Genomic DNA, 17551 nt, shown 5'->3' with positions numbered 1-17551 from the left:
GGGGCTGGGGGCTTGTCCCTGTCTCTGCGCCGGACATGTCGCAACTCCCTGATAACAACGGCTATAAAGGGGTCACGAGGCCGGCCGCGGCCACAGTGGCCGGACAGGGCAGGGGACAGCGGCGAGCGGGTGAGCCGGGGCGCGGGGGGTCACGGGGGGCTGCGGACACGGGGGATCTGACGGGGCTCTGCCCTTCTCCCACTTCCACAGACCCTCCCCGAGCTGCCACCATGCCCCGGCTTCTGCTCTTCCTCCTGTTCCTCATCCTTGGCCGCGCCATTGCTGTGTCCGACATCAGCCCCGGGCCGGCTGCCAGTGACCAGGAGCTGGCTGAGCAGGACCGGCCGCTGCTGGCGGGGCTGGCGGAGCCCGTCCGGCCGCGGGCACTGGGGGTCCCGTGCCAGACCCTGCGCCCCGCCGCCCTGCCCGGCTTCTCCCGGCTGCCGCCGCTGCCCCGCGGCCTGGCCCGTGCCGCCCTGGCCCTGGCGCTGCTCGGGGCCGGCTGTGCCCCCCAGGCCGAGGCCGAGGCGCTGGAGCTGGAGCGGGAGCTGGGGACCCCCACGGCCGCGGCGCTGCTGCGGGGGCTGGCGCGGCTACCGGGCACTCCGGTCCCCCGGCCGCTGGCCCTGCTGCTCCTCAGCCTGGCCCGGCCGGGGGGCTCTGCCTGTGCGGATCCCACCCAGCTCCGGACCCCCGTGCCCGGCACAGAGCCCACGGCGCTCTCAGGCCACGGTGTCCGGGAGTTCCCGGGTGTCCGGCTGTGCCGAGGCACCGTCCGGCGCCGGAGGGAGGACGAGGACGCCTGCAGCCCGGCGGGGGAGCGGGAAGCCCACCGGGTGCTGGACTGGGTGCCGGGCGTCAGCATCTTCTACAACCTGGGCACCAGCATCTACTTCGCCTTCCAGGGCTGCGAGGCCACGGCGTCCACGCGGGCGCTGGAGGCCGCCGAGGACCTGGGCTACGCCGGGCTGGCCGCGCTGACCGGCGGCCTGGGTGGCCCCGTGGCCATGGGGGTGCAGCTGGGGCTGCAGCCGGGGCTCAAGGCCGGCGTGCGGGCGCTCATCGGCTACTTCACCTCGGCCGGGGAGCCCTCACCGGTACCCACTGCCCACAGCGGCCCCGTGGTCATCGTTTGAATAAAGGCCACGTGTGGCAGCCGGGGCCGGGTCCCTGTTTGGGGGAGGCTGGGGACGGATCGATGCGGGGTCACCCTGCACTGGGGCACCGCGACCTTGGCCGCGTGGTGGCCTGACCCACGTGGTGGCAGCTGGCCTGGGCCTGTCCTTGTCCGTCTGTGGCTCTGTCCCCACGGCCTGTCCCCGTCCCCATGGCCTGTCCCTGTCCCTACAGCCCCAGCCCTTGGGCCACACTGCCTTGTCCCTGTCCCCGTGGCTCTTTCCCTCTCTCCCTCCAGCCCATCCCTGTCCCCAGGGCTCTGTGTCCCTCTCCCCATGGCCCTGACCCTGTCCCCATCCCCGCAGTTTCTCCCTGACTCTGTACCCCTGTCCCCACAGCCTGTCACTGTCCCCACACCTCTGCCCCTCTCCCCGTAGCTCCGTCGTCCCTGTCCCAGCGGCTCTAATCCTGTCCCCATGGCTGGTCCCCATCCCCATGGCCTGTCCTCACAGCTCGTCCCGCTGTCCCACTGGTTCTGTCCCCGGCCCCCTGTCCCTGTCCCGCCGCCCATCCCGGGTCGCCGCCGCCGCTCCTTCCCGGGGTCCCCGCTGACCCCGCCCCCGGCCCCGCCCCGCAATGGCCCCGCCCCTCGTGACGTCAATCTGGGGAAATGGGTGACGCCGCGGAAAGCCGCTGCTCGCGGGGGCGTGGCCTCGGCGCCGCGCTCCGCCAATCACCGCGCAGAGCGGAGGAGGGGGCGTGGCAGCAGCCCCGCGCTCCGCCAATCACCGCGCAGAGCGGAGGAGGGGGCGTGGCCAGCCGGCCTTCCTGCTCCGGTGGCGGCCGAGGTGGGTCCGGGGTCCCGGCGGGAGACCGAGGGTCCCGGGGGGGACACGGGGACACAGGCAAGGGGATCCCGGCTGGCGCACACAAGGAGTCCCTTGGAGGGCTGTCCCGCTGGGGCGGGGGGTGTTTAGGGGCACCCATCCCTGCGGGAAGGACATTTGGGGTACCCGGGGTGTGCCCGAGGGGTTCAATGGGGGACCGGTCTAGGGCGACCTCTGAGGAGGGGCCTGGGATGCTGCAGAAGGGGTGGTGGGGGCCCTGGAGCCGGGGGTTATGTGTGTGTGCCCCCCGCCCCGGGTGGGGAGCCCACCGCGGCTCACCCCGTGCTCCCACCGCGGGACGCGGCTGTCAGCCCGCGGCCACCCCAGCAGGAGCGAGGGGACCCCCGGGACCACCCAGGAGCGAGGGGACCCCCGGGAGCTGCCGGGGCTGAGGCAGAGCAGAGGGAGCCCCGGGACCACCCAGGAGCGAGGGGACCCCCGGGAGCTGCCGGGGCTGAGGCAGAGCAGAGGGACCCCCGGGACACCTGTGCAGGTACGAGGGGTGCAGAGGTGCCCAGCTGGGACACGCTGGTGTTTCTCGTCCTCTGGTCCTGCGGTGGCCGGGGGTCGCTCGGGACGCCTCTGACCCCTCTCCCCGCAGCATGGCGCAGTGGCAGGAGGTGCAGAGCTTGGCCAACACTTACCTGGAGCAGGTGCACCAGCTGTACGCGGGCTCGGCGCTGCCCATGGCTGTGCGCCAGTGCTTGGCTGCCTGGATCGAGAACCAGAACTGGTAACGGGGCTGGGGGCGGCACCGGGGGCGGCACCGGGGGGCACGGGCAGGGCCGTGCCGGTGCTGAGCCCGCGCTGCCGCAGGCGCCAGGCGGCAGAGCCGCTCTCCTCCCAGTCCCGGATGCTGTTCCACTCCTTACTGGTGCTACTGGGAGAGTGCCTGGGCAGCCCGGGCTCGGGCCACGAGGATTTCATGCTGAAGCACAACCTGCGCAAGGCCCACCGCGACCTCCAGGTGGGCGTCGGGGCTGGGGCAGGGGGCTGAAGAGGTGGGGGGGGGGGGGATCTCCGCACCCCGCTGACCACCCCCCCTCCAACCCCAACCCCTCCGCAGGCCGAGTTCGAGGAGAGCCCGGAGAGATTCGCCAACCTGGTGGCCAACCTGCTGCAGGAGGAGCGGCGGATCCTGCGTCTGGGGCAGGCTGGGGGGCAGGTAGGGCAGGGGGGTGTCCCCCCCACCCCCGGGGCCCCGCGGCCGCTGCCCCACACCCCGTGTTTCCCTAGGGGGGCTCGGTCCCCGCACCCAGCCTGGCCCCGGAGAGCGACCGGGAGCAGCGGATCCGGCGGCGCTTGGCCGAGTTCCACACGGCCCTGCAGGTAACACCCCCCCCGCCACGACCCCCGCCGAGCCCCCCCGGGGGCTGCCCGGCCCCTCCCGAACCCCCTTGTGCCCGCAGGAAGCCGAACGAGCCTTCAGGCACCTGGAGGATCTGCAGGATGCCTTCGATTTCTGCTACAAGGTGCACTACCAGCCAGGTGAGCCCCAGCCAGGGGGGCTGGCCCTGCCCTGCGCCCCCCCCGACCCCCTGAGCCCCCTGTCCCCTGCCCGCAGGTGAGGAGAGGAACAGGGACCCCCAGTACGTCCAGCAGCTCCAAGCCCTCCAGGCCAAACTGCAGAACCTGGACCGGCAGCGGCGGGTGAGGGGGCTGGGGGTGGCCGGGCTGGGTTTGGGGAGGAGGTGGGGGGGGCTATAACCACCCTGAGCCCCCCCCCCCCCCACCCCTGCTCAGACCCACATCTCCCCCTCAGGAGATGCTGGCTCAGATGCAGCAGCTGCTGGGGCGCAGCGAGACCCTGCAGGAGCTGCTGCAGCAGGAGCTGGGGGGCTGGCGGCAGCGGCAGCAGCGCCTGTGCCTGGGGGGCCCCGGTGACGCCAGCCTGCGCCCGCTGGAGACTTGGTAGGGCCGGTGGGCTCGGGGGGCTCGGCGGGGGCTGCAGCCGGACCCTGCTGAGCCCCACGGCCCCCGCAGGTTCACGGAGCTGGGCCAGGGGCTGTTCCAGCTGCGGCAGCTGCTGCGGGCGCTGAGCGACCTGCGGCAGAAGGTGACCTACGAGAGGGACCCGCTGGTGGCAGAGACGCCCCTGCTGGAGCAGCGGCTGCTGGAGCAGCTCACGCACCTGCTGAAGAGGTGTGGGACGGGATAGGAGCGGCTGGAGCCGTGCCAGGGCGGGTCAGGGTGGAGATCAGGGAAAGGTTCTTCCCCCAGAGGGTGCTGGGGCACGGAATGGGCTCCCCAGGGAATGGGCACGGCCCCGAGAGCTCCAGGAGGGTTTGGACAGCGCTCTGAGGCACAGGGTGGGATTTTGGGGTGTCTGTGCAGGGCCTGGAGCTGGGATCGATGATCCTGGTGGGTCCCTTGCATCCCCTCTGGGTGTTCCATAATTCAAGAGGTGTTTGGGCAACGCTCTCAGGTGTTGGGATTTGGGGGTTGGGGGGACTTTTGTGGTGTCCTGGTCCAGGCCAGGAGCTGGACTTTGATCCTGATGGGTCTCTTGCAGCTCTGGATGTTCCAAATTCAAGAGATCAGGGAGTGTTTGGACAACGCTCTCAGGTGTTGGGATTTAGGGTTTTGGGGGGTGCCCTGGGACTCAAAGATTGTTGTGGGCCCCTTCCCACCTCAAGGAGGGTTTGGACAGCGCTCTGAGGCACAGGGTGGGATTTTGGGGTGTCTGTGCAGGGCCTGGAGCTGGGATTGATGATCCTGGTGGGTCCCTTGCATCCCCTCTGGGTGTTCCATAATTCAAGAGATCAGGGAGTGTTTGGGCAACGCTCTCAGGTGTTGGGATTTGAGGGAAAATCTGTGGTGTCCTGAGCCGGGCCAGGAGCTGGACTTTGATCCTGACAAGTCCCTTGCAGCTGTGGATATTCCGTAATTCGAGAGGTCAGGGAGTGTTTGGACAACGCTCTCAGGTTTTCAGTGCTCTCAGGTGTTGGGATTTGGGGGTTGGGGAGGTTTTTGGGTTGTCCTGCTCAGGAATTGTTGATCCCTGTAGGTCCTTTCCAACTCAGGATATTCCATAATTCCAGGGGTCAGGGAGTGTTTGGACAGCACCTTCAGGTGCTGGGAGGCTGCGGGGACTTTTGGGGCATCTGTGCAGGGCCAGGAGTTGGACTTGATCCTTGTGGGTCCCTTCCAGCTCGGGGTATTCTGTAATTGGAGAGGTCAGGGAGTGTTTGGACAACGCTCTCAGGTCCTCAGTGCTCTCAGCCGTTGGGATTTGGGGACTGGGGAATTTTTGGGGTTGTCTCACACCAGGCCAGGAGTTGGACTTGATCCTGATGGATCCTTGCAGCTCAGGATATTCCACAATTCTGGACCTCAAGGAGTGTTTGAACAACTCTCTCAGCTGTTGGGATTTGCGGACTGGGGAATTTTTGGGGTTGTCTCATGCCGAGCCAGGAGTTAGACTTGAATAACCCTACTGGATCACCTCCACCTCAGGCTATTCCATGATTTTAACCAGTGGAGGATCACTGGGGGTTACTGGGGCGGCCCTGACCCCTCTCCCCCCACCCCAAAATTTTCCCCCAGCGCCTTCGTGGTGGAGCAGCAGCCCAGCACCCCCAACGCCAGCAAGCGCCCGCTCGTGCTCCGCACCGCCAGCAAGTTCTCGACCCGTGCCCGCCTGCTCGTGCGGCTGCACGACCGCAACCACCGCATGGAGGCCAAGATCCACATCGACAGGTGGGTGGGAGCCCCCCGGAGACCCCCCACCCACCCACGGGGGTCCCGCTGCCCCTGACGCCCCCTCCTCTCTTGCAGGGACCCGCCCAACATCAAAGGGTGAGAGCTGGGAGAGCGCTGGAGGCGGCAGCGGGGTGGGACCCCACCCCGGGGGTCCTGAGCCCTCCACCCCAGACCCTGGGAGGGGTATCCTGACCCCCACCTGAAATCCTGGGGGGTCCTGAGCCCCCCACCCCAGCCCCTGTGAGGGGTACCCTGACCCCCACCTGCCAACCCTGGGGGGTCCTGAGCCCTCCACCCCAGACCCTGGGAGGGGTATCCTGACCCCCACCTGAAATCCTGGGGGGTCCTGAGCCCCACCCCAGCCCCTGGGAGGGGTACCCTGACCCCCACCTGAAATCCTGGGGGGTCCTGAGCCCCACCCCAGCCCCTGTGAGGGGTACCCTGACCCCCACCTGCCAACCCTGGGGGGTCCTGAGCCCCCCACCCCAGCCCCTGGGAGGGGTACCTTGACCCCCACCTGCCAACCCTGGGGGGTCCTGAGCCCCCCACCCCAGCCCCTGGGAGGGGTACCCTGACCCCCACCTGCCAAACCTGGGGGGCCCTGAACCCCATCCACAGCCCCTGAGGGGTACCCTGACCCCTACCTGCCAAACCTGGGGGGTCCTGACCCCCATCCACAGCCCCTGGGAGGGGTACCCTGACCCCCACCTACCAACCCTGGGTGAGTCCTGACCCCCACCCCAGCCCCGGAGGGGTACCCTGACCCGCACCTGCCACCCTGGGGGGGCCCTGACCCCCATCCACAGCCCCCCCAGGGGTCCCAACCCCCATCCACAGCAGGGCTGTGCCCCCCTAGAGGTCCCAATCCCTCCCCCCCCAGCAGCCCCTAGGGGTGCTCCTGACCCCTACCCACACAAGAGCTGTGCCCCCTACCCTGGAGGAGGTCCCAGCCTCCACCCACAGCCCCCCCAGGGGTCCTGGCCCCCCCACGTGCACCGGGGCTGTGCCCTCGCGGGGGTCCCGACCCCCTCCCACCCGCCGTGTCTGCCCCGCAGCTTCCGCAGGTTCAACATCCTCACGTCGAGCAGCAAAACGCTCCTGGCCGGGGACAGTCCCCAGGAGGGGCTGGTCTGCGACTTCCAGTACCTCGTAGGGACCCCCCCCCAGACCCCCAGGTCCCACCCTGACCCCCCCACCCCGGGGCAGGGAGCAGGGTGAGGACCCTGCCCAGCCCCGGCCCCCGCCCCGGGCTGACTCTGCCGTCCCCACAGACGCTGAAGGAGCAGAAGGACAGCAGATCTGGCAAGGGCAAAGGCACCAGCGGTGAGGTGGGTGCGGGATGGGGGCCGGGAGGGCGCGGGGGGGGCTGGGGACAGCGGTGACAGCAGTGGCACCTCCCCGCAGGGTCCCCTGGTTGTGACAGAGGAGCTGCACCTCATCACCTTCACGCTGGCCTACGCCTACTGTGGGCTGGAGCTGGAGCTGGAGGTGAGGCTGGGGGTCCTGGGGGGCTTGGGGACAGCCAGGGGGGCTGGAGACGCTCAGCCTGACCCCTGTCGACCCCCCCCCAATCCCAGACCACCACGCTGCCCTTCGTCATCATCTCCAACAACAACCAGTTCTCCAGCGCCTGGGCCTCCATCCTCTGGTTCAACATGCTCAGCTCTGACCCCAAGGCGAGCGGGACCCCCTGGCCCTGTGCCACCCCTGCCTCGTGTCCCCCTGTGCTGCTGTCCCATCCCTGTCCCTGCTCCTCTCTTGGTCCCCGTCCTGGTGCCCTGTCCCTGGTCCTGGTTATCCCCTGTGCCCTGTCCCTGCTTCTGGGCCCGGTCCCTGTCCCATGCCAGGTGCACATCCCTGTCCCCTGGTCCCCGTCCCCTGCCCTGCTTCTTGTCCCTGTCCTCGGTTCTTGTCCCATCCCCTGCTTTGATGCACATCCTTGGTCCCTGCCACGTGTCCCCATTCCCTGATCCCCATCCCCTGGTGCATGTCCCATCCCTGTCCCCTGCCCTGGTCCCCATCCTCTGGACTCCACTCCCTGTCCCGTGTCCCCATCTGCTGGTCCCTGTCCTGCCCCGGTCCCTGTCCCATCCCTGTCCCCTTCTCCAGTGCGCGTCTCTGTGCCTTCTCCCCATCCCTTTTCCCTCTCCATGTCCCCCTCCCCTGCTCCAGTGCATGTCCCTGTCCCCTCCCCATGTCCCCGCGCAGCCCCTGTCCCTGTCCCCTGCCCATGTCCCCATCCCTGCTCACCCCGTGTCCCCCTGTGTCCCCTCCTCATGTCCCCATCCCTGCTCACCCTGTGTCCCCCTGTGTCCCCTGCCCATGTCCCCATCCCTGCTCACCCCGTGTCCCCCTGTGTCCCCTGCCCATGTCCCTGTCCCTGCTCACCCTGTGTCCCCCTGTCCCCCCGTGTCCCCCAGGCCCAGCAGTTCTTCTCGTCCCCACCGCCGGCCCCGTGGCCCCAGCTGGCCAAGGTGCTGAGCTGGCAGTTCGAGAGCGTGGCCGAGCGGGGGCTCAGCCAGGAGAACCTGCTCATGCTGGCCGAGAAACTGCTGGGTAAGGCCGGCACCTCGGGGGGACACGGGGGACACGGGGGGACACGGGGGGACAAGGCTGCACTGCCCCCCTCACCCTGCTCTGCCCTCAAAGGCTCCAAGCCATCACCGAACAGCGCCGTGGCCTGGCCCAAGTTCTCAAAGGTGAGTAGGGCCTGTCCCCGTGGCCCCATGGCCCTGTCCCCTCTGGCCCCATGGCCCCATGGCCCTGTTCCCCCTGTCCCCATGGCCCCATGGCCCTGTCACCTCTGTCCCCATGTCCTCATGTCCCCACGGCTCTGTTCCCTCTGTCCCCATGGCCCCCTGTCCCAATGGCCCTGTCCCCCCTGGCCCCATGGCCCCATGGCGCCATCCCCTCTGGCCCCCTGGCCCCATGGTCCCATGGCCCCATGGCCCCATGGCCCGCTCCCCTCTGGCCCCCATGGCCCCGTGGCCCTGTTCCCTCTGTCCCCATGGCCCCATGGCCCTGTCCCCTCTGTCCCCATGGCCTTGTCACCTCTGTCCCCATGTCCCCATGGCCCTGTCCCCTCTGTCCCCATGGCCCCATGGCCCTGTTCCCCCTGTGGCCCTGTCTTTCCATGACCCTGTCCCTCAGTCCCCCTGTGCCCTGTCCTGTCATCCCCTCCATGGCCTTGTCCCGCTGTGGCCCTGGCCCTCCTGGCCCCCCGGGGCCCTGCTCCCCTGTGACTCTGTTTCCCCCTTGCCTCTCTGTGGCCCTGTCCCCTCACGGTCCGTTCCCACCTGTTTTCCTATGGCCCCACCCCGGTGTGGCCTCGTCCCCTGTCCCGTCCGTGGCCCTGTCCCCCTCTGTGCCCCCACATCCCCGTGCCCTGTCCCACCCTCTCCCGCAGGACGGAGCCGCCGGCTTCTCCTTCTGGGCCTGGCTGGACGGGATCCTGGGGCTGCTGCAGGAGCACCTCAAGCAGCTCTGGAAGGACGGGTAGGAACAGGGCCGGGGGGCCAGCGAGGGGCCTGGGGGGGCCAGCGGGGCTGACGGTGCCACCCCCAGCCTCATCCTGGGCTTCGTGAGCCGCAAACAAGAGAAGAAACTGCTCAAGTCCAAGCGGACGGGGACGTTCCTGCTGCGCTTCAGCGAGAGCGTCTTCGGGGGCGTCACCTTCACCTGGGTGGAGCACCACGAGAGAGGTCAGCGACCCTTCCCACGCCCCCGGGGTGCAGCCCCGAGCCCCCCTCCCCACCCCGCTGAGCCCGGCTGTGCCTTCCCCATGCAGGATCCCCCACTTTCCACGCCGTGGATCCCTACACGGCCTCGGAGCTGGTGTCGCTGGCGCTGCCCGACATCATCCGCGACTACCAGATGATGATGGAGGAGAACATTCCCGAGAACCCCCTCCAGTACCTGTACCCTGACACCCCCCGCGACGAGGCTTTTGGGCCCTACTACAGCCAAAGGCAGGAGGGTACGGCGTGGCACGGCCTGGCATAGCCTGGCACAGCCTGGGGTGTCACAGCCCACCACCCCCTGACCACCCTCTTTGTCGCCAGGGACCCTGAGCGAGTCCCAGAAATACCTGAACCGGCGCCTCATCCGCGTCTCCTCCAGGTGAGGAGGGGCTGTGGGGACACCGGGGTCCCTCCGTGACCCCATGGGAAGGGGGGCATCCCCTGACCCCGATGCCGACCCCCGTTGTCTGTCCCTGCAGGCAGCCCAGCAAGTGGCAAACGGAAGAGGAGCTGGTGGTGACCACGGAAAACCTGGAGACGCTGCAGCTGCAGCCCGGAGGGCAAGGGGCACAGCAGGCTGGTGGCCTGGCATTGCCACAGCCCCAGAGCTCAGGGACACCACAGGTCACCCCTGGGAACTTGGGGACCCCCCACGGGGTGGTCACGAGCCCAGGGATAGTGCAGGTGGTGGCCACAAGCCCGGGGATACCACAGGTCACCCCTGGGAATTTGGGGACCCCTCAGGTGGTGGCCACAAGCCCGGGGATACCACAGGTCACCCCTGGGAATTTGGGGACCCCTCAGGTGGTGGCCACAAGCCCGGGGATACCACAGGTCACCCCTGGGAATTTGAGGACCCCTCAGGTGGTGGCCACAAGCCCGGGGATACCACAGGTCACCCCTGGGAATTTGGGGACCCCTCAGGTGGTGGCCACAAGCCCGGGGATACCACAGGTCACCCCTGGGAACTTGGGGACCCCTCAGGTGGTGGCCATGAGCCCGGGAACCCTGCAGGTGGTGGCCACGAGCCCAGGGGCACTTCAGGTCACCCCTGGGAACCTGGGGACCCCCCACGGGATGGCCACGAGCCCGGGAACCCTGCAGCCCACGGGGATGCTGCAAGCACAGCCCCAAAGCCTGCAGCGGGTGGGATCGGGGGTCCCCGACATGCGGGGGACACTGCCAGTGGCCCCGGGGGCTGCGGGGACTGTGCAGGTGCTGCCCGCGGCGCTGGGCACGCTGCGGCCGGGGGCTGCGGAGCCGCTGCAGGGCCCCGAGGAGCAGAGGGGGACGCTGCCACTGGAGCTGAGGGACCTGGAGCTGCTGCCCGGCGGCCAGGACATGCAGGAGCTGCTGCAGTCGCTGGAGGGGCTGGAGCCGGGCGCGGGGACGCTGGAGACGCTGGAGGCGGCGGAGCTGATGCCCAGCACGGTGGAGAGCTTGGACGGGAGTTTCCAGCTGAGCCTCGGTGAGTGTCGGGGCTGCGGCGGAGACAGAGGTGTCCCCTGGGCACTGAGCTGTCCCCTCGGCGCTGAGCTGTCCCCTGGGCACTGCGCTGTCCCCTGGGCGCTGCGCTGTCCCCTCGGCACTGAGCTGTCCCCTGGGCGCTGAGCTGTCCCCTGGGCACTGCGCTGTCCCCTGGGCGCTGAGCTGTCCCCTGGGCACTGAGCTGTCCCCTGGGCACTGCGCTGTCCCCTGGGCGCTGAGCTGTCCCCTCGGCACTGCGCTGTCCCCTGGGCGCTGAGCTGTCCCCTGGGCACTGCGCTGTCCCCTCGGCACTGAGCTGTCCCCTGGGCACTGCGCTGTCCCCTGGGCGCTGAGCTGTCCCCTCGGCGCTGCGCTGTCCCCCTCGGCGCTGCGCTGTCCCCTCGGCACTGCGCTGTCCCCTCGGCACTGAGCTGTCCCCTGGGCGCTGAGCTGTCCCCTGGGCGCTGAGCTGTCCCCTCGGCACTGAGCTGTCCCCTGGGCGCTGAGCTGTCCCCTCGGCGCTGAGCTGTCCCCTGGGCACTGCGCTGTCCCCTCGGCACTGCGCTGTCCCCTGGGCACTGAGCTGTCCCCTCGGCACTGAGCTGTCCCCTGGGCGCTGAGCTGTCCCCTGGGCGCTGAGCTGTCCCCTGGGCACTGCGCTGTCCCCTCGGCACTGCGCTGTCCCCTGGGCACTGAGCTGTCCCCTCGGCGCTGAGCTGTCCCCTGGGCGCTGAGCTGTCCCCTCGGCGCTGAGCTGTCCCCTGGGCACTGCGCTGTCCCCTCGGCACTGCGCTGTCCCCTGGGCACTGCGCTGTCCCCTGGGCGCTGCGCTGTCCCCTCGGCACTGAGCTGTCCCCTCGGCGCTGAGCTGTCCCCTGGGCACTGCGCTGTCCCCTCGGCGCTGAGCTGTCCCCTCGGCACTGCGCTGTCCCCTGGGCACTGCGCTGTCCCCTCGGCACTGCGCTGTCCCCTGGGCACTGAGCTGTCCCCTGGGCGCTGAGCTGTCCCCTGGGCACTGAGCTGTCCCCTCGGCGCTGAGCTGTCCCCTGGGTACTGAGCTGTCCCCTCGGCACTGAGCTGTCCCCTCGGCACTGCGCTGTCCCCTCGGCGCTGAGCTGTCCCCTGGGCACTGAGCTGTCCCCTCGGCACTGAGCTGTCCCCTGGGCGCTGAGCTGTCCCCTGGGCACTGAGCTGTCCCCTGGGCACTGAGCTGTCCCCTGGGCGCTGAGCTGTCCCCTCGGCACTGAGCTGTCCCCTCGGCGCTGAGCTGTCCCCTGGGTACTGAGCTGTCCCCTCGGCACTGAGCTGTCCCCTGGGCACTGAGCTGTCCCCTCGGCACTGCGCTGTCCCCTCGGCGCTGAGCTGTCCCCTGGGCACTGAGCTGTCCCCTGGGCGCTGAGCTGTCCCCTGGGTGCTGAGCTGTCCCCTGGGCACTGCGCTGTCCCCTCGGCACTGCGCTGTCCCCTGGGCACTGAGCTGTCCCCTGGGCACTGAGCTGTCCCCTGGGCGCTGAGCTGTCCCCTGGGCACTGAGCTGTCCCCTGGGCGCTGAGCTGTCCCCTGGGCACTGAGCTGTCCCCTCGGCACTGAGCTGTCCCCTGGGCGCTGAGCTGTCCCCTGGACACTGAGCTGTCCCCTGGGCGCTGAGCTGTCCCCTGGGCACTGAGCTGTCCCCTCGGCACTGAGCTGTCCCCTGGGCGCTGAGCTGTCCCCTCGGCGCTGCGCTGTCCCCTCGGCACTGCGCTGTCCCCTGGGTACTGAGCTGTCCCCTGGGCGCTGAGCTGTCCCCTGGGCGCTGAGCTGTCCCCTGGGTGCTGAGCTGTCCCCTGGGCGCTGAGCTGTCCCCTGGGCGCTGAGCTGTCCCCTGGGTGCTGAGCTGTCCCCTCGGCGCTGTCCCCACCGCAGGCAGCGCCGCGCTCCTGGACCAGCACGACCCGTTCCTGCCGCAGCCCGAGGACTCGGCCCCGCCCGCCGTCTGCTCCCTCTTCTCCACCGACTTCCCGCCGCTCCACATCGATGCCAGCGACTTCCAGTGACCCTTCCCCGGCCCCTTCCCTGTAAATAAACCCCTTCCCACCCCCCCCGCTGCCCACGGGATTCCCGGGACCCCCAGGTGCATCCTTGAGCATCCCTGGGATCCCCAGACACCCCTGGGACCCCCAGGTGCATCCTTGAGCATCCCTGGGACCCCCAGACACCCCTGGGACCCCCAGGTGCATCCTTGAGCATCCCTGGGACCCCCAGACACCTCCGGGACCACCAGACACCCCCGGGGACCCCCAGACACCCCTAGGACCCCCAGGTGCATCCTTGAGCATCCCTGGGACCCCCAGACACCCCTGGGACCCCCAGGTGCATCCTTGAGCATCCCTGGGACCCCCAGACACCCCCGGGGACCCTCAGGTGCATCCCTGAGCACCCCTGGGGCACCCAGACACCCCCTGGGACCACCGGACACCCCCGGGGACCCCCAGACACCCCTGGGACCCCCAGGTGCATCCTTGAGCATCCCTGAGATCCCCAGACACCCCCGGGGACCCTCAGGTGCATCCCTGAGCACCCCTGGGGCCCCCAGACACCTCTGGGACCACCAGACACCCCCGGGGACCCCCAGGCGCATCCCACGTGCAGGAGCCGCCGTCTCGTGTCCGTGCGACCTTTATTAGAAACCCATAAATACCCGAGATAAATTAAGGGGGTGTCGCGCATAAATAACCCCTCGGGGGAGGGGGAATAAATAAAGGGGGGGGTGTCGGGGGTCCGGGAGAGGGGGAATAAATAGCGGGGGGTGGTCCGGAGCCTCCTGGGGGTGGGTGGGGGGCTCAGCGGGCGCTGTGGTTGAAGACGCGGCCGATGACGGCGGCGAAGGAGCGGAGCCGCTTCAGGGCCAGGTGCCGCTGGAACGGGTGAGCCCAGACCTTGGTGGGGGCCGGGGGGGGCGGCCGGGGGGGGCGGCCGGGACCCTCCTGTGGGGGGACAGAGCGGTCAGAGGGGTGGGGACACAGAGGGGTGGCGGTGTCTTGGGAAAAATCCCACCCCGCCCTTCCCAGAAATAAAAAAAAAAGGGGTTTGGGGAGCCTCAAAAGTCACCGCTAGGAGTGGGCTCGGGGAGCAGCAAAATTGAGCAGAAAAGGGGGTAAAAATCGTAAAAATTCACCCCAAAAAGGGGCTTGGGATCCGGGGATGGGTTCCACCGGAATTCATCCCAAATATCCAGGGACACCCCCCCCCCCCCCCAAATTCACCCCAAAGCGTTTGGGGACCGTCCCAAATCCACCCCAAATATTCAGAGAGCCCCCAAATCCACCCCAAATATTCAGAGACCCCCCCCAAAATCCACCCCAAATATTCAGAGACCCCCCCCAAAATCCACCCCAAATATTCAGACTCCCCCCAAAATCCACCCCAAATATTCAGAGACCCCCCCCCAAAATCCACCCCAAATATTCCGGGACCCCCCCCAAAATTCTACCCAGGAGTCCTGGGAACCCCAAAATTCACCCCAAACATCCAGGGACCCCTCCTCGAAAATTCCATCCAGGGGTCCTAAGACGCCCCAAATTGACCCCAAATATCCGGGGACTCCCCCCAAATTCACCCCAAGGCGTTTGGAGACCCCCAAAATTCACCCAAAAAGGGTTTGAAGACCCCCAAAATTTCCTCGTGGAGGTCTTGGGACCCCCAAAATTCCCCTAAAAGAGGTCTGAGACCCCCCAAAATCCTCCCCAAAGGGCTTTGGGAGCCCCAAAATTGACCTAAAAAAGGGCTGGGAATCCCAAAACTTCATCCCAAAGGGTTTGGGGACCCCTTCTCCCCAAAATTGACCCCAAAAGGGGCTGCTCCCACCCCGCTGACGTGGACGTGGCGCAGCAGCTGCTCCATGGTGGTCTCCAGCTGGGGCTGGGGCTGCTCCCGGAAGATGTCGGAGCCCAGCAGGTCCCGGTAATGCTGGAGCGCCTGGCGGATCCGGTGCAGGCAGCGCTGCCGGGAGCGGGGAGGGGTCACACGGGGAGCCGGGACCCTCCCGGGAGCCTCCCGGGACCCTGCGACCCCCGAGTGCTCTTGGGAACGGCAGGCGAGTCCCTCGGCATGGCTGGGAGCCCCTCTGGGACCCCCAGGTGCATCCCCCAGCACCCCCGGGACCCCCAGACAACCCCGGGATCCCTCAGGGACCCCCAGGAGCATCCTTGAGCACCAGCCACGGGACCCCCAGACATCCCCTGGGACCCCCGGGACCCCCAGACAACCCAGGCACCCCTGGGACCCCCAGGCGCATCCTTGAGCACCAGCCACGGGACCCCCAGACATCCCCTGGGACCCCCAGCACCCCCGGGACCCCCAGACAACCCAGGCACCCCTGGGACCCCCAGGTGCATCCTTGAGCACCCCCAGACCCCCAGACAACCCCGGGACCCCCGGGTGCATCCTTGAGCACCAGCCACGGGACCCCCAGACAACCCCTGGGACCCCCAGGCAACCCAGGCACTCCTGGGACTCCCAGGTGCATCCCCCAGCACGCCCGGACCCCCAGACACCCCCGGACCCCCAGACAACCCCGGGACCCCTCCGGGACCCCCAGGTGCATCCTCAGCACCCCCGGGACTCCCAGACATCCCTGGGGACCCCCAGGTGCATCCTCAGCATCCCCGGGACCCTCAGACACCTCTGGGACCCGCAGGGGCATCCCCCAGCACCCCCGGGACCCCCAGACACCCCCGGGACCCCCAGGTGCATCCTCAGCACCCCCGGGACCCCCAGACATCCCCGGGACCCCTCTGGGACCCCCAGATATTCCCGGGACCCCTCAGGGACCCCCAGGTGCATCCTCAGCATCCCTGGGACCCCCAGACACCCCTGGGACCCCCAGGCGCATCCCCCAGCACCCCCGGGACCCCCAGACAACCCCGGCATTCCTCTGGGACCCCCAGGTGCATCCTCAGCATCCCTGGGAATTCCAGGCACATTCCACAACATCCTTGGGACCCCTCTGGGCACCCCTGGAACCCCAGAGCATCCCTTGGACCCCCCGGACGCATCTGGGACCCCCAAGCACATCCCACAGCACTCCTGGGACCCCTTTGGGACCTCCAGGCGCATCCCTCAGCATTCTCTGGAAGCCCGGACATCCCGGGGACCCCCCCAGGTACATCCCTGGGACCACCAGGCACCCTCAGCATCCCCTGGGACCTCCAGACACCCCTGGGGACCACCAGGTACATCCTTGAGCATTCCTGGGACCCCCAAACATCCTTGGGAACCCCAGGAAAATCCCTCAGCATCCCTGGGACCCCCAGGCACCCTCAGCATCTCCGTGATCCCCGAGCACACCTGGGGTGCCCAAGCGAACCCTCCCAGCACCCCTGGGCCCCCCTGAGCCCCGTATTTTCCCCCGGTCGCCCCCCGGTCGCCCCCCGCAGCCGCCTGTACCGTGTTGTTGCTCTCCAGCGTGAGCGGGTCACAGGAATCGCTGCAGCGGATCCGAGGGGGCCAATTCTGGGGGTCCTCCTCCATCAGCTGCATCCCCTCCTGGAGGAGCAGGGAGGCAGCGGGGGTCCCCACGTGTCCCGGCACCCCCGGGGAACCCCCGCACCCTCGGTCCAACCCCCGCCGCCATTCCCCGAATCCTCCCCGGTGCTTCCCGGTGCCCCCGGTTCTTCCCGGTGCCCCCGGCCGAGCCCCCCGCGCTCACCAGCGCCGAGTGCGGCTCTTTGACGGTCGCCAGCAGCCGCGACAGCTCCCGGGAGAGGATCCTGCAGGCGGCCCAGTCGGGGCGGCGGCCCGGTGCCGGTGTCGGTGCCGGTGCCGCGGGAGGCGGCAGCAGCAGAGCGAGGCAGAGGCAGAGGAGGAGGCGGCGGAGCGGAGCCATCGAAGGTCGGTCTGTGCCTGCACCGGGGCCGCCACCGGGCTCTTATGGGGCGGCGGCAGGTGGGGAATCCCGGGCAGGTGGCTCCCGCCCCTGCGAAATCATCGCCGCCGCCGCCGCCCCTCGAAAGCAGAACCGATACTGGGCCGGGGTCCCCGGGCTGCGCCTCGCCGCGCCCGGCCCCGCTCCGCACCGGGACGGGATGGGATGGGACGGGCAGGAAAACCCGGGGCAGTTCCTGGCGGCTCCGCGCCCAGCGGGATGGGAGGGACCGGCACCGGCACCGGCACCGGGACCCCCCCTCGCTGCACCTGGGCTGCCCCGGCGAGCGCACCGGGGAGCCCGCGGCGGTGTCAGCTCGGTGGATCCCCCGCGTGTCCCCTCCGGTGTGCCCCTGTGAGCAATCCGGTGTTCTCCGCGCGTCCCCTCGCTGTCCCCTCGCTGTCCCCTCGCTGTCCCCCGGGACATCATCCGGCCGCTCCCCGGCACCGGGACGTGCTGCCCGCGACGCCGCAATCTCGGCGGCCCCGACGGGGCGGCTCCGGCGCTTCCCGCTCCGCCCGCCGGGGCTGCCCCCGGCCTTCCCCGGGCACCGGGCGCGCCGCGGGCACCGGCGCCGTGTCTGCGCCTGGCTCTGGGACGGGGAGGGGAGCGACGCGGGGACGCTGCGGGGCATTTGGGACACTTTGGGATCTCGTCGGGCACTGGGGGAGCCCGGGGTGGGGCTGGAGGACCCCGTGGGGCACCGTGGGGCACTGAGGGGCAGTGTGGGGCACC

The 17551-nt window shown here is 69.3% G+C and overlaps 3 protein-coding genes across 7 annotated transcripts; 2 read left to right on the top strand and 1 right to left on the bottom strand.

The window, feature by feature from the left end:
* Positions 1 to 20: 20 nt before the first annotated feature.
* On the top strand, positions 21 to 1161 carry APOF (apolipoprotein F). The gene is made up of 2 exons (XM_032094017.1): positions 21 to 129; positions 211 to 1161. The coding sequence occupies exons 1-2, from the start codon at positions 36 to 38 to the stop codon at positions 1134 to 1136; spliced, it is 1020 nt and encodes a 339-aa protein (XP_031949908.1). The 5' UTR covers positions 21 to 35; the 3' UTR covers positions 1137 to 1161.
* Positions 1162 to 1869: 708 nt separating this feature from the next.
* On the top strand, positions 1870 to 13605 carry STAT2 (signal transducer and activator of transcription 2). Of its 5 annotated transcripts, none has more exons than XM_032094016.1 (26): positions 1870 to 1964; positions 2315 to 2496; positions 2605 to 2736; positions 2820 to 2970; positions 3070 to 3168; positions 3240 to 3332; positions 3413 to 3491; positions 3568 to 3653; positions 3766 to 3914; positions 3987 to 4145; positions 5550 to 5702; positions 5781 to 5801; positions 6761 to 6854; positions 6977 to 7033; positions 7110 to 7193; positions 7283 to 7381; positions 8126 to 8261; positions 8355 to 8404; positions 9112 to 9200; positions 9270 to 9406; positions 9493 to 9681; positions 9767 to 9824; positions 9925 to 10129; positions 10190 to 10913; positions 12817 to 13124; positions 13295 to 13605. In XM_032094016.1, the coding sequence occupies exons 3-25, from the start codon at positions 2606 to 2608 to the stop codon at positions 12945 to 12947; spliced, it is 3174 nt and encodes a 1057-aa protein (XP_031949907.1). In that variant the 5' UTR covers positions 1870 to 1964; positions 2315 to 2496; position 2605; the 3' UTR covers positions 12948 to 13124; positions 13295 to 13605. The 5 variants fall into 5 exon arrangements, with proteins under 5 accessions (XP_031949907.1, XP_031949906.1, XP_031949903.1 ...); XM_032094015.1 differs by having other exon boundaries at positions 1871 to 1964; positions 9925 to 10913; positions 13295 to 13404; positions 13436 to 13605; XM_032094012.1 differs by having other exon boundaries at positions 1871 to 1964; positions 9925 to 10913.
* Positions 13606 to 13708: 103 nt separating this feature from the next.
* Positions 13709 to 17266, bottom strand: IL23A (interleukin 23 subunit alpha). Its single transcript, XM_032094243.1, has 4 exons — positions 16601 to 17266; positions 16339 to 16437; positions 14767 to 14892; positions 13709 to 13877 (listed from the first exon to the last, which is right to left on the bottom strand). The coding sequence occupies exons 1-4, from the start codon at positions 16775 to 16777 to the stop codon at positions 13734 to 13736; spliced, it is 546 nt and encodes a 181-aa protein (XP_031950134.1). The 5' UTR covers positions 16778 to 17266; the 3' UTR covers positions 13709 to 13733.
* Positions 17267 to 17551: the final 285 nt, after the last annotated feature.

This window comes from Corvus moneduloides, chromosome 30 (genome assembly GCF_009650955.1).
Source record: "Corvus moneduloides isolate bCorMon1 chromosome 30, bCorMon1.pri, whole genome shotgun sequence".
Taxonomy (NCBI): domain Eukaryota; kingdom Metazoa; phylum Chordata; class Aves; order Passeriformes; family Corvidae; genus Corvus; species Corvus moneduloides.
This window is presented reverse-complemented; position numbering and strand designations above follow the sequence as displayed.

Coding starts and splice junctions, on each gene's coding strand:
- STAT2 (XM_032094015.1), top strand. CDS start 2,606: ATGGCGCAGTGGCAGGAGGTGCAGAGCTTGGCCAACACTTACCTGGAG. Junction 3,654..3,765: donor ACCTGGACCGGCAGCGGCGG/GTGAGGGGGCTG, acceptor TCTCCCCCTCAG/GAGATGCTGGCTCAGATGCA. Junction 7,194..7,282: donor GGCTGGAGCTGGAGCTGGAG/GTGAGGCTGGGG, acceptor CCCCAATCCCAG/ACCACCACGCTGCCCTTCGT.
- IL23A (XM_032094243.1), bottom strand. CDS start 16,777: ATGGCTCCGCTCCGCCGCCTCCTCCTCTGCCTCTGCCTCGCTCTGCTG. Junction 14,893..16,338: donor CGCTGGAGAGCAACAACACG/GTACAGGCGGCT, acceptor CGCTCCCGGCAG/CGCTGCCTGCACCGGATCCG. Junction 13,878..14,766: donor AGCTGCTGCGCCACGTCCAC/GTCAGCGGGGTG, acceptor GTCCCCCCACAG/GAGGGTCCCGGCCGCCCCCC.
- APOF (XM_032094017.1), top strand. CDS start 36: ATGTCGCAACTCCCTGATAACAACGGCTATAAAGGGGTCACGAGGCCG. Junction 130..210: donor CAGGGGACAGCGGCGAGCGG/GTGAGCCGGGGC, acceptor CCACTTCCACAG/ACCCTCCCCGAGCTGCCACC.